The sequence below is a fragment of the Paralichthys olivaceus genome, chromosome 16 (assembly GCF_024713975.1).
Source record: "Paralichthys olivaceus isolate ysfri-2021 chromosome 16, ASM2471397v2, whole genome shotgun sequence".
Taxonomy (NCBI): domain Eukaryota; kingdom Metazoa; phylum Chordata; class Actinopteri; order Pleuronectiformes; family Paralichthyidae; genus Paralichthys; species Paralichthys olivaceus.
In genome coordinates this window covers 1,435,055-1,449,112 of record NC_091108.1, presented here as the reverse complement: position 1 = coordinate 1,449,112, position 14,058 = coordinate 1,435,055, and the positions used below count along the sequence as shown (strand labels likewise).

The 14,058-nt window shown below is 43.1% G+C and overlaps 1 protein-coding gene across 10 annotated transcripts; it reads left to right on the top strand.

Moving 5' to 3' along the window:
* Nucleotides 1-685: 685 nt before the first annotated feature.
* Nucleotides 686-13,995, top strand: LOC109640935 (WD repeat-containing protein 37). Of its 10 annotated transcripts, none has more exons than XM_069511521.1 (17): nucleotides 695-857; nucleotides 3,197-3,364; nucleotides 4,427-4,462; nucleotides 5,210-5,306; nucleotides 5,410-5,505; nucleotides 5,628-5,692; nucleotides 6,489-6,538; nucleotides 8,338-8,407; nucleotides 9,140-9,275; nucleotides 9,538-9,609; nucleotides 9,692-9,736; nucleotides 9,898-9,974; nucleotides 10,097-10,334; nucleotides 10,609-10,750; nucleotides 10,995-11,129; nucleotides 11,245-11,359; nucleotides 11,569-13,995. In XM_069511521.1, exons 2-17 carry the CDS (start codon nucleotides 3,227-3,229, stop codon nucleotides 11,698-11,700), a joined length of 1,644 nt encoding a protein of 547 aa, XP_069367622.1. In that variant the 5' UTR covers nucleotides 695-857; nucleotides 3,197-3,226; the 3' UTR covers nucleotides 11,701-13,995. The 10 variants fall into 10 exon arrangements, with proteins under 10 accessions (XP_069367626.1, XP_069367625.1, XP_019960746.1 ...); XM_069511520.1 differs by having other exon boundaries at nucleotides 10,094-10,334; XM_069511523.1 differs by lacking the exon at nucleotides 4,427-4,462 and having other exon boundaries at nucleotides 692-857; nucleotides 10,094-10,334.
* Nucleotides 13,996-14,058: the final 63 nt, after the last annotated feature.

Genomic DNA, 14,058 nt, shown 5'->3' with positions numbered 1-14,058 from the left:
GTTGACTCAGGGTCAAATACACAAACCTGGTAAAGTGTGAGTTGAGTTGAGTTTTATTCAAGTATCACCTCTTTAATTCAGCATGAGGTTCAAAACATTCAGAAGAACCAGTTGTAATAGTGCAACTACATGCACGGACACTTAAAGGTTCAGTGTGTGGAATTTAGTGACATCTAGTGGTGAAGTGTCATGTTGCAGCTGAACACCCCTCGACTCACCCTCCCCTTCCAAACACGAGAACTTGTGGAAAACCTCAGTCGTCATGGAAACTCAAAAGGTTTAGTTTGTCCAGTTTGGGCTACTGTAAAAAAAACATGGCTGCCTCCGTAGAGAGGGTCCATTGTTGGGTAAAGAAAACAATCTGTGCAGCTGAGATGATTAAACACCAGAGATCATCACTGGATTTATTTCATAATCAATATCTGCCCCAAACGTGCTTTCACTTAAATCTTACACGCTGGCCCTTTAAACGTTTTAGATTCAATTCTTATTTAAAATCTCAGTTGGTATTTTTTTTTTTCGTGTGCCGAATTTTCGTGAAGCCTCCCTTTGTTTGTAAAACCTCCTTAAAAGTAAATTGTGATCCGCGCCTGCGCGTGATAATAACCGACAAACCGAGACTCGGACACTATTTGAATGGAGTCCGGTTCGAGGCGAGGGCAAATAAAAAGCTGAGCCGGGCTTTTATTGCGAAGGAGCCGGAATTAGCTTCGTTATCTGTCTCGCACGTAGCGGGGCTCGTCAACACGGACTCCGGAGAAAACCGGTCCGTCTCCCCGGTCCGAGAACATGTGAGGAGGAGGCGACACCTCCAGAAACTAACGGGGAACCAAACCGTGTGTTCGCCGGCTGTTCCGGTGAGTTGAGTCCGCGTGCGGGCCCGGTTGTCCCAACCGTTAGCCTGTTAGCAGCTAACGGCTAGCTTGGCTTAGCTTGTGCCGAGCATCGTCTCGTCTTCTCCCTCACGCTCAGGGTCGGGCCGACTTTTAGTTCTCCTCCGCCGTGAAGGTGTAGAGGTTGTCTCCCGGTTGTCTCCCGGTTCCTCCCGGTGTCAGGAGGAGGAACCCACCGGCTCAGAGGAGCAGAGATGAGAGCAGCACCGGAGGCTGCAACACACCTGCTGTGTTTACATGTTCCACAACAACACACTGATCTCACACATGACAGCTGCAACAACACGGACCCACAACACGGACCCACAACACGGAGGGGACAGACCCGTGTCCCTGTGAGGCCGCACCAGGGGCCACCGACCTGTCCGAGACCGAGAGCTGCTTCATGGGCACTGAGTCACACGAAGGGCCGCCACTTAGATCCAGTGTTCTGAAATAACACACGTGCTCAGTTTGCCTTTAGTGACATGTTCTTATTATTCGTGAGAAGTGATGCTCATGTTTGTGAAGACACTGATCACGTTCAGGATCTCTCACAGTAATTATCAACGATGACTGAACAAGGTGGGAAACAGATGATATCAGGATTCAACACTTTATTTCTATTGATCTCAGCAAGTGTTTAAATTCATTTCATAAGTAAAATGTTCCATTGACAAGCCACCGACCGACCCAGTTAACAAATCATAGTCAAGAGTCATTATGACAATAAAGTTTGACAGTATAAAAAATAAATAATTACATTTATTTAGAAACGCATATCAAATTTTAGACGCAGCTCACTGGTGATTTTATGGAACAGGCTTGCGGGCGACTCATGTGGTCCTTGGGGGCCTCGCCTCGGTGACCCCTGGTCTAAACACTTCAGTCATCTCCAGGAAAACATCTCACTAAACGAGCTCCTTGCAGCCTGAGAGCTGCTGACATAAAATATTTATTATTTTATCAAATTGATACGAATTGTAAGTGGATCGATGCTGGAAAGAAAACTTGAATTTGCGCCATGCAAAAATATGAGGTGACCTTTGACCCCTAACATCGAGGTCATCTTTTAATCCAAGTGACAACTGGTCAGAATGTGACGAAATTCCCCAAAAGGCGGACTAGAGGTCACCTTGACCTTGACCACCAAATTTTAATCAGTTCATCCTTGAGTCTGAGTGAACGTCTTGAACAAATTTGAACGGATTCCCTGGAGGCGTTTGTGAGAAATCACATTCACAAGATGTAATAATAGTAATAACAAGCTCCTCTGAATGATCTCTGAAGTACAGCAACTAGAATTAATTTGTAATTCATCAAAAGGCCCAACACTTATTTCCCATCGGTTCAAATATTAATAGAGATAATGAAGTTTCTTTTCATTCATCTTAAAGATGAGTCGATCTGTCGATTAAATAATCTGCAAAGATTTAAATCGTCCAAGTCATCTTTGACATTTTGTTCCTCAAGATTTCACTGGTCACAGCCTCATAAATATTCGCTGTGAGTAAACTGAATACTTTGGTCAAACAAGAGTTTTTGAAGTAAGAAGTAAGTTTCAGTAAATCAGCTTCTCATTATTGACACATTTCATATTGAATGGCATTTTAAACTATATTGCTAAAGACAGTAAATATTCAGGTCTTTTGAATTCTTGACAAAACTGTTTTCACCTGCCAGCTTTATTTAGACCATTTTTGTTTTGTCTATGCAGTTCACTTCAAAAGACTTTATTGTCACTAGCACAACGAAATGGGAGCAGAGTCCTCCTCCTCGATGCCAAACATACAATTATCAAGACACGGTCCACTACACAAATTTAAATAAAAACAAGGGGATTCCAGGACCAAAGGCATTTAAAGATGTGGATGTACTATACAAATAAATAATGTATGATAATGTACCGATGCATACAGTTTTAATGCATACGTTTTATATTGCACCATTAAAAAACAGAACAAGTGTTTTATTAAGTGGCAAACTACAGAATAAATACTATATACCGATAGTGTACCGATATAACTGGATAATATACATAAGTGTTTTATTGCACCGATGATGCTCCGAAAGTGTTTATTGCACAGAAAAGAAAAGGGTTGAAAGTCCCACAGTGTTATTGCAGCTGAAATGACACATGATGGAGTCAGATATTTACATTTGCAGTTAACCTATAGTGTCTCTCTCATACTTATTCTGTTTGTATTTCTACGCTGCCAAATTCAGCCCCTGCCAAGTAAAGCGTGGCTGCCGTCGTTTGAGTTGACGATTTGTTCTCTTGACCCTTTTTGTGACCGTCTTTCCTGCGGTTTTTACACTTTCAGACTGTGGTCACACACGGATAGGAAGGAGGGATGCCGGTGGAGAGTGGGAACAGCGCCGCCGCCCGCCAGGCCAAGCAGAAGAGGAAGTCCCACAGCCTCTCCATTCGCAGGACCAACAGCACCGAGCAGGAGCGATCAGGCCTGCAGAGAGAGATGCTGGAGGGACAGGTGATGAGAATTCACGAGATTAAAAACAAAGAACGAGTTTAAAGCTAGGCTACGCTCTCTCACCGTCCTGCAAGGATCTTGTTCTTTTAAAACAAGTTTATTTATCAAAGCATGAAGAAGATAAGAAGTGTTTCCGTAACCGCTCACCATCCCTACATTTAAATTATCAAGCGTCGAAGTAATAATCAGTAAAACCAGCAGCCTGTATTTCCAGCTGCTGCTCCTCCCCAGTCTGTTCATCATTAGCTGTCCTGCTGTTGCTGTCAGCACCAGAAAGCTGAAGCCATTTAGGATTTAATGCACCCGTTCATCAGGCTCATCATGGTTTTTATTGTTGTGGCTTATCCATGCCACAGTTTTACACTGTGCTCAAAAGACGTGGGTTCAGAACAAGTTTAATTAATTTCACTTCACTCAGGTGGATTTCTAAATTTCATCGGCCAACTAATGAGGAACTGAAGTACTTCCGGGCTGCTGTGTGAACTCGGTTACCTGCAGCTAATTATCTGAAGAGACAGGAACAATGATTGAGACACTGAATTTAGATGCGTGTGAGAGCCCCCGGACATTCTCAGGAGTATCTCTGGAGTTTGTCCGGCCCCCAGGATTCACAGCGAGCGAGCGGGCATGGTTGATGACATTTCTAAAAAGTGACAGACGCAAAAATGAAAAACTATTTCAGTGTTTTATTAATTATTGAAGCACCTGTTCTCTATGTACAGATTAATCATTTCAATGTTCTGAATCAATTCTTATTTTGAAGTTCATCTGGTATTTGTTCATGAAGACAGGTAGTGTTTCTGTTGAAGCCTCCAACACGTATGTGCTCTGTCAGGATTCATAGCATCAAGCACTAGTTTCACTAGTTTCAGACCGACGCAGTCTTTACTTTCCTGTTTCCTGTCCCAGACTCTATGAGTGTGGAAGCTGCATTTGCGATGTAGCCTAGATAATAAATAAATAAGCACACAGTCACTGTGAGAGGAGCTGGATTTCTATCTGAACGCTGCACAAACAGTGTAATCCCTTTTTGTTTTTCACTCTGGTCCTTTTTGGTCCCAGTCCTCTGATAATCTGGAGTCTTTCATGAGAATGGAGGTAAGTTTAAGGTGTTGGGTCCCCGTGTTTGAGACACAAGTGTCACTCCCCTCATAGTTTTTAAAGCTAGCTTGTAGCTTGGTGTAGTTTAGGTTGGATTAGTTTTTAGTATTTGTTTTTTGTGTGGTGGGGATTTCACCTGTTTGAATCAGAAGCTGAGTTTCCGCTTCACTCAGTAGCTGCTGATCGATTCACAGCGTCAAGGTCTCCTTCAAATGCGGCTGACAAATGCATCCTTTCCATTTCCTCCAGAACTGTTGCCAGTTTAATAATTTTATCTTCCAAGGACAATTCAAAGCTCCGATAAGAAACTGTGTCACCCATGAGTGCAAATGTTTCTCCGGTTCCTCAGTCTACCAGATCTGTTTTCAACAATCTCTACTTTGTTTAATTGTCCCTTGTCTGTGTTGATGTGCTTTATTTGTATAATTTTGTAACCTTGAAATGTTGTGCTGTCTCTGCCAGGCCTCCCTTGAAAATCTCAAGTGACTTCCTGGTTAAATAAAAGACCCAGTCAGCCTCAGATCAAAGCTACAGCCGTGCTACTGCGACGACTCTGTTCACACGAGCGCTCTGGCTTTGTTTGACTTTGAGTTTTCAGATAAAAAAAAGTAGCAGTGTGGCTGTAGCCTAAAACACCTGTATACTCAGCGTTTGAACTGAAACACTGATCCGCCGCTCACCTCCTCAGGGGTGATCCATGTCTTTCCACGCCGTTTACGCTTCCCCCTGTTCTCTAACCTGCAGGACTCCAAACTGCCTCTGTCTCTGAGGAGCAATCTTCTGGACCTGTTCAGCCAGATCGAGAGGGAGTTTGAAAACCTCTACATAGAAAACCTGGAGTGTAAGTTATCTTAATAAAAAAAACAGTGCAACAGGAAGCTTCTCGTTTCTGGTTAGTCTCTGCTCTTCAGTCATTCTTAACACGTGACCCGTCCACTCCTCAGTACGCAGAGAAATCGAAACGCTGAACGACCGATTGGCTGCAGACGGACAGACTTTCGAGGGGGCGGATTTAGCCAAAGGAGCACTTAAAACAAAAGGTGAGTATCACTCCACCTTCCTATTATCCTAAACAGTGCATGTGTCGTGAAATGTAAATGGTATCTGTGTTACTGCACCTTTTTCTTTTATTAATTGTGATTTCTCTCACATTAACTCACAGCGAGTCATAGCACAAGTCAGCTGTCACAGAAACTGAAGACGACCTACAAGGCTTCCACAAGCAAAGTAAATGATTCATTCTTCCTTTTCGTGCAGTGGAATGAAGATTTATTTATCATTTAATATTATTATTATATATTTATCAGTAGTTTAAGTTTGCTTGTGTCAGTGTCAGTCCTCCAGTGATGTTCTTTGTGGTGTTGATCCTCTGTTCTGCATTAGAGTAGAGCCTGACCGATGAGGATTTTTGAGATTTGAGATTTTAAAATTAAGCAATTATTCACTCTTATAACAAAGAAATTGAATTGATATTTTACAGTTTCACCATAAACTTACTTATAAAAAGATACACAACATAAATCAACCAAATATATATATATAGAACATGAATTTAGAAAATCATCATAAAACTTTATAGAAACTATTTCTGCCATATTTTATATATATAGTGAAAATAAAAGTTTCCATATCAGCAAACGTAAACGCATCACTCAGTTGATGAATCGCTCAGGCTCTATAGATATTCAGTTAATTCTTATCGATGTAAATGTGGGGTGGAAAAACAATAGCACTGTGTCCATGCAGTGCAGCAGAGAAAATGTTAATTTACAGAATACAAAATGGTTTAATGGGTTAAATTGGCCTCATTGTTCTTCAGTCACGTCTCTTCTGAATGTTTAAGAGAAGAACTGCTGTCTCTCTCTCACCTTTTTGCTCGTAGCCACGTTCAAATTCTTGCCACGCCAGAGTAGGCGGAACCCGCAACTTCAGCGTAACCGGTTGGGAGTTGTGGGGTGGAGACTCATGGGTATTATTTCTTATTGACGATTTCTCCCCCTTGTGTGCCAATATGCATGAACAGCCCAGCCAGGGGGTCGACTCTCCCTCCCCAAGAGACTTGGTCATTCAAATGTAGGAGTTCGAGCTCTTTGTTTGTGTGTGAGATAAAACATGACTTCATTATCTCACTAACAGACTTTTTCAGTTGCTCCTTTCATTTTGATTGAGCTACTCGTTGGCATTCACATAATGGTACACTCTGGAGACATCTCTAGTTTGCCTTTATTAATATAATACTCATGTAGGAGGAGCATTTGCTGACTGCTTTAGATCGTTGCTTAATTTTGACGAGCGTGTGGTCTGCTCATCAGTGCTTGGCCGTATCAGATTTTGCTTCCTTGATTTCTTCTTTGGCTGTTGACAGAATTTAATCAGATATCACCACACATCACATTTTATTTTCTGGACTTTCATCTTGAAATTAAAACGGCGCTCAGTAGAGCACATTCCTCCGCCACGACCCAACAGTGCCCTCAAAGCTGGGAGTTGTTGTCGTCACCATTGTCTATGAAAGTTTAACTGACCTGACTCGGACACGAATCATGTTCACAGATGAGGTAAAGTTTGATTCATGTTATGCAGCAGTCGATTATGAATAAATATACAACATACAGTTGTTTTTAATCAGGTTAAGTTTTCATCAGCGTTTGTTTCTTCGTCTGTTAGTTCACAGGATGTGTGAGATCGGGTGGGTTTTTTTTTTAAATTTCCACAATCGTCCCCAGGAAATGATTAATGGATCTTGATGGAAAAAAAGCAACCACATCCAGAGGAGTGATATTTATGAGTGTGTGGAATCGAAGGAGACTGATGGGCCTTGGCAGAGGAATGTGCTCGATTACGCAAAAACGTATTGAACACGTTGCTGTTACCAGCTCACTTACGTCAATTTAGCCTCTTTTCTATCACCCAGAAAACAAGTTGTTTTTGAGAATCCACAGAATCGATTTACTGTAAAACAAGTACACTCCTGATGTGGCTCTCGCAGACTGCACGCTGAAGGCCCGACCTGTAGGGCTTCAACCGCAGGGTGCGTTAGATTCGCTGTTCATACTGTTACTTTGAGCTTATTCTGCGGCGCTTCATGTTTTCCTTGAACCTCCCGGTCCCTGTTGCTTCCTTGTTTAGCGTAACACGAACGCATCCGTGTTACGCTAAACAAAGTTCTGGATTCATCATCATTCTCAGCACAGCAGGAAACACTCAAGTTAAGGCCTTTGCACATCATCGGCGCCGCAAAGAAATGACGTGAAATTGCGAATTGAATTGAAAAGAAATTACAAATAAACTTTCTATCAGACTGGATAGATGAGAAAGTTGTTGTTGTTCTTCTGCTTCCAAATGTGAGGTTGTCAAACAACTCGCTTTCTGGTTGCATCTGTTCCGCGTTGGAAGCAAAACACTGGAAAGATTGAGAGCAAAGGAAATCTGCAATAAAGCTTCCTCTGTCTGGATTCAGGTTCCAAAAAATATTAATAACTGCAAATGAATCGAAGGGGAAGAAACGTGTCTCGTGTGCAGAGTCCTTCACTGATCCTGGGTCAGCACTTCACTCATTTTTACACCATCAAACAAACCAACTGCAAACCTTTGAAAAATCATGCTTTGTGGAATATATATATATATAAAGAACAAGATGGGACACATGCTTGAAATGGTAATCTAGTGCCAATCTATGCTAACAACCAGCCACCTCTTGTTCTCCCCCACCCCCCCGTGCTTGTCAGTGGTATTTTTCATCATTTTATCTTCGTCGTCTATTTTAAATTTTGACTGTCAGTCGTTGATTTCATGTCTTTGGTTAAACAGATGATCTTCAGAAGTTCTTCAGATGAATGATCTGTTCTCTATGCTCTCCTGCTTCCTTTCAGTTGGAACTTATTTAGCGGCCTCTGTCCGAAACGAACCAAGGGTCCAGTTTGTATCATCCCTATCTTCAATGTAAACACCTTGACCAGACCTTGAGTCGACTCATAATAATCACTGGCCTTTTCTTTTTGTTCCGTAACTCCGTATTTTTTGACCCCTTCAGATTTTTGATTTTTTATTGCAGCTCTGCACTGACAGTAATCCTGGTGTGACAGAAGCAGTGTCTGCACTGTGTTGATACCAGATCTGGGTCGATGGTCAGCGGTGGTGTTTGTTTTAAGCTTAAAACAAACACTGTACCGACAAAGATCTTTTGGTAAAACCTCTTGAACCCAGGACTGATATAAATAACGCTGTAATAAGCCAAAGCTTCTTAGCCCTGGCATACTACAAGGACCCTGCTGAGCAGCTCCTCAGTGATCCTCAGTTCTGCTTCCTCCCTCTGTCAGACCAGGGTTCCTACACAGCTCTAGAGAAGTCTGGGAAATGTAAATCCAAGTCCTTCATATTTTAACGACTCAAATAGCATCAATGAAATAGTTTAATAGTTTAAGTGTTATTGATTTGAGAGATGTTTGTGTGTATTTTGTGGTCTGTGGTCCTACTGTCCCCAAATATACATTTACACTCTTCAATTCTACTATGAAAAACTGTCAAAGTCATATTTAAGAATCACAGTCAAGTCGGTCTTTGCTCGCACACAAACCAAAAGACGAGGAGGATTTACAACGTGTAGGAACCCTGGAGCTGGGATTTGTCTCTTTGGGTGTTTGTGTGTTAACTTGACTTTGGTGTCGCTGTCAGATTGTGTCCAGTTTCAAAGCGACCACGTCCAGAGCGATCTGCCAGCTGGTCAGGGAGTACGTCGGCCACAGAGATGGCATCTGGGACCTCAGCGTCACCAGGACACAACCTGTGGTGCTGGGTACAGCCTCTGCAGGTATGTCACTCATTTTATTTATTTTTAGTTTCCCGTACACCTTGTGAATATCATATAAATCTCTTATCGAACACCGACGCCTCAGTTTCTTCTCTCTGTCTCTTTGTTTTTTGCAGCGTCTATATAGTTTAAAATCTAAACCCTGAACATCTTTAATCTAATTTGACCAATTGGCCATACATGCCATTGCTTTTACACGTTTACCCTCCATCAGAAATGAGCAGCAAATGAGTTATTTTTCATTTATATTGTTTTCCAACAGACCACACTGCGATGCTGTGGAGCATTGAAACTGGGAAGTGCCTCCTCAAATATCTGGGTCATCAAGGATCAGGTAAAGTTTAGATTTGAGGTAAAGTTATAAGAATAGTTGTAATCAGAACCCCTCAACTTCATATCTGTCCCCGTCTCCACAGTCAACTCCATCAAGTTCCACCCCACTGAACAAATGGCTCTAACAGGTAATGGAGGATCCTAAATGTCCAGTGTGGTTTCAAACACACTGGACATTTTCTGAACATTTATTTTCTGCAAAATCCCAAATATGAGCTATGCAGAACCTCCTGGTGTCGAAAGTACGAATCACAAATGATCATCTTTGCCTCTCGTCTCTTCTCCGCAGCCTCCGGAGACCAGACAGCTCACATCTGGAGGTACATGGTTCAGCTTCCGACTCCACAGCCTGTTGCTGATATGAGCGTGAGCATCAACCGCACTACAGCCTCTTGTGTTTGTGTCGCTGAGTTCCTCCGAGTTTCTGTCGTTGAAACGTCTTGATCCCGTCACATTTGTCCTTCGTATGTCCCTTCCCCCGACAGCAGCAGACACCCTGCGAAGACGACGTGGACTTTTCAGATAAAGATGAGGCCGACGGCGAAGTCGAGGGTCCGAACGATTGTCCCTCTGTCCGCGTGGCGACCACCACTCTGCGAAGCCATCAGGGCGTGGTGATCGCTGCTGATTGGCTGGTGGGGGGCAAACAGGTGGTGACGGCGTCCTGGGATCGAGCCGCCAACTTGTACGATGTGGAGACGTCAGAGCTGGTTCACTCACTCACTGGTAGGATGAAGGAAGATATAAAGTTATGTTTGGAAGTTTTGTTAAGAATTAGAACATTTGTTTGACGGAACAAAAATAATTCTAAAATGCAACACAGCTACTGGAGTAGTTCACCTTGTGAACCAGCAGAGGGCACAATAATAACCCCCACTAATTACAGGGTTGTCAGAGACGCAACAAAAGCTAATTATTGTGTGTGTGTGTGTGTGTGTGTGTGTGTGTGTGTGTGTGTGTGTGTGTGTGTGTGTGTGTGTGTGTGTGTGTGTGTGTGAAGGCCATGACCAGGAGCTGACCCACTGCTGCACACACCCCACCCAACGTCTGGTGGTCACCTCGTCCAGAGACACCACCTTCAGACTGTGGGACTTCAGAGATCCATCCATCCACTCTGTCAACGTGTTCCAGGGACACACTGAGTCAGTCTCTCACACACACACACACACACACACACACGTGACATGTGTGTGAGTATTAGTATGGATAAACAGACAGACGAGGCTTCATCGAAGTTGTATTTGCATTTTTACTGAGAAGTTTTTTTGTCTGAAGTTAAAATAGAGAGGAAATAAAACATTTCGGATTCAGTCGTGGAAGTCCAGGTCGCCTGCTCCTTCCTTTACCCCCGGTTCTGTTTCTAACCTGTGTCCTCGTGGTTTGCAGCACGGTGACGTCCGCTGTGTTCACGGTGGGAGACAACGTGGTGTCTGGGAGCGACGATCGAACCGTCAAAGTGTGGGACTTGAAGAACATGAGGTCGCCCATAGCAACCATCCGCACCGACTCTGCTGTCAACAGGTCTCGTTCATACACAAACTCACTGTGGATGATTTTTACACAGATAATTAAACAGAAGATTTGAGGAGAACGTGTCTGAAAAACTACATTTAACTCTGGTGTCCGTCCTGTTCAGGATCAGCGTGTCGGTGAACCAGAAAATCATCGCTCTTCCTCACGACAATCGGCAGGTCCGACTGTTCGACATGTCCGGGGTGCGACTGGCTCGACTCCCGCGGACCAACAGACAGGTGAGGAGACACACACAGACACACACACACACACGAGTGAACTTATTTTACACAGCAAACATCTCCTCAGAAATGAATGTAGAAAGTAAAAGTCATACATTCGGACACTGGGAATAAATCGTTAGATTACTGTCTCGATTGTCTCGCAGTGCTTTGCTCGTCCTTGTCCTCAGTGTTTAACAGTTGCTGCGTTGTCTGTCGCTGATCAGGGTCACCGGCGCATGGTGTGCTGCTCCGCCTGGTGTGAAGACAACGCCTCCTGCAACCTGTTCAGCTGTGGCTTCGACCGGCAGGCCATCGGCTGGAACATCAACATCACCGCCCTGCTGCAGGAGAAGTGACCTCCACCTGTGAGCTCACAGTGACTCCACCCAAAGTTTGTGGTGTTTGGAGACAGTGACCTGTAAACTGAAAAGGCGGCTGTCAAAGGTTTAGTGTCTCTCCTGCTTTTGTGTGTGAGAACTGAACGTAATTTGAGCAACGACTCGATGGAAATGACTCTTCACAGCCGTCTTTTCAAGCCTACAGATACTCCATGCTACCTGGGAAGGGAGGGAACCGAGGACTTGCGCTAGCTGCCCTCTGCATCTGTCGCAGTCTCGAAATCACAGCCACGGAAAACAACGGTTTGTTTTCTGTGTGGAAACGATTCCACGTCATTCACAAACAACAAAAACCCAAACTGATGAAATAAGCACCGAGTTAATTTAAAGTTTATTTCTGGAGTTAATATTCGATGACTGGTTGATTTGAACTTTTCCTTCCAAGTTTAATTCCAACATGTTCTGTGTGGCACCTGAGATTCACAGCGTAATATTTATAATCCACATTTTGCTAAAAGCTTAGAAATGTGTTAACGCACATTTAAAAAAAAAATACCAGTAGCTGTTACAGTTTTTCTTGTTGAACACAAGAAGAGAAGAGAAATTACACTTCCCTCCTTTAAGTGACTGATGATGGACCTGACATTTGTCTGGTTCTTCTTAAATTTAACAAAATGTTTATTAGGTCATTTCAGACTGTGATTAAAGATGGACGACCCTTCTCCACCAGGGTGCCGCCATCTTGGGTTCAATCATGACGTCTCAGCACGTTTTAATACCTTCAACTGATCGAACATCAGAGCGATTAGAACTTCCTAAAATGACAGGAACCAAAATTTTAACTTCTAAAAATTAAAACATCTGGGCAGGCGTCTCGTCGTAGTTGACGATATCAACATGATCAGAAAGTAGCAGTGATTCGTTTTTTAGCAGATGTGTGGAGAATGAAATGCTGTGTCAGGTGGAGGACGGTAGATTTGTTCAGGACTTCAACTAACAAAAATAACACATTTTATAATTTAATCTAAACTAATTTCTCTTCACAAAAAAAAAAAAAAGTCTTGATTCTAAATATGTCGTATTTGGTATCCAGTATAATAAAACGTGATAAAACCCTCTGATGCGCAGCCTGGCTGTCGTGTCAGCACTTAACAGGATTGTTAAAAAAGATAATAATACGTTTTTTTATTTCTAATTTATCGCAAAACCCTTTAGTCATTAGTGATGAAACACTGTGGGGGGGGGGGGGGGGGGGGGGGGTCTGTCAGTGTCATGTTCGATGTGGTACTTTAAAAACAAGTCAGATCTCTGGAGGAGTGTCGTGATGCGTTCGCTTTCACCTGCTTTGCTTCACCGCCATAAAAACACTCAGCCAAAGCTGCGTTCAAGTGAATGGGTGAGGCTGTGATGGTGTGTGTGTCTGTGTGTGTCTGTGTGTGTGTCTGTGTGTGTGTGTGTGGTGTTCCAACTCAATGTTTTAAAACGTGTTTTAATCAGTAGCGAGCAGTTTGAATTCAGACTGTGGTACAGCCGTAGTACTCACATGTACTCGGTGTGTGTTTTTCGACGTGTTGCCGCAGTAACGTGAACGAGCACAGCTCATGTCACAGTGACTCTTTCTCATTTTAGATTCGTGGAGCGTCTCGCCGGTTTGTAACGAAGCTTCTTCCTCTGTAGAGTAAAAACTTCTTCGATAAAATAAACACAAATAAAAAGACGCGATCTAAACATGAATACGCATCTTTTACGCTTCATCGCTGCTTTCACTAAACTCTGTTTGTGGTTCACACCAGGGCTGGTGAAAGTAGTGAAGTCTTGGTTTTTCCAGTGGAACCACATTAGTAGCTCTGCTTTGGGCTAATGATTAAAAATAATCACATTTCAGCTGCAGAGGAAACTTTTCACAAAACAACTTTTACATCAGAAGTTGTTGTTCATGTTTGTGTTAAATGAAATTGTTACCAGTGAAGTGAGCGTCTGTGGTCCGACTGATGAGAGATTGTGTGAATGTTCGTTTGTGTTTCCAGCGTTAATTTTTACCAACACTGAGCCACTTTCATAAATTCACCGGTTCCAAGTGAATGTTCAGTCACAGTGAAAACGCACGACATGACCACGAAGCATCAGCCATCTCACGTCTGCCGTCTCGACAAACGCTGGCTCCGCGGTGTTCAGTGTTCTGTGTGATGACAGTGGTTGATGTAGAACCAACGGCCACAGACCAGAAGAATAAAAAAAGATGAAACTGTGGATTGTAACTGTGTTGAGGAACAGGCGTCTGCTTGTGAAATCAAATAAACCATTTGTAGTGTTGGGATGTTTCCTCATTGACTGGTTCTTGTGTGTGTGTCTGTGTCTGTGTGTGTGTGTGTGAGT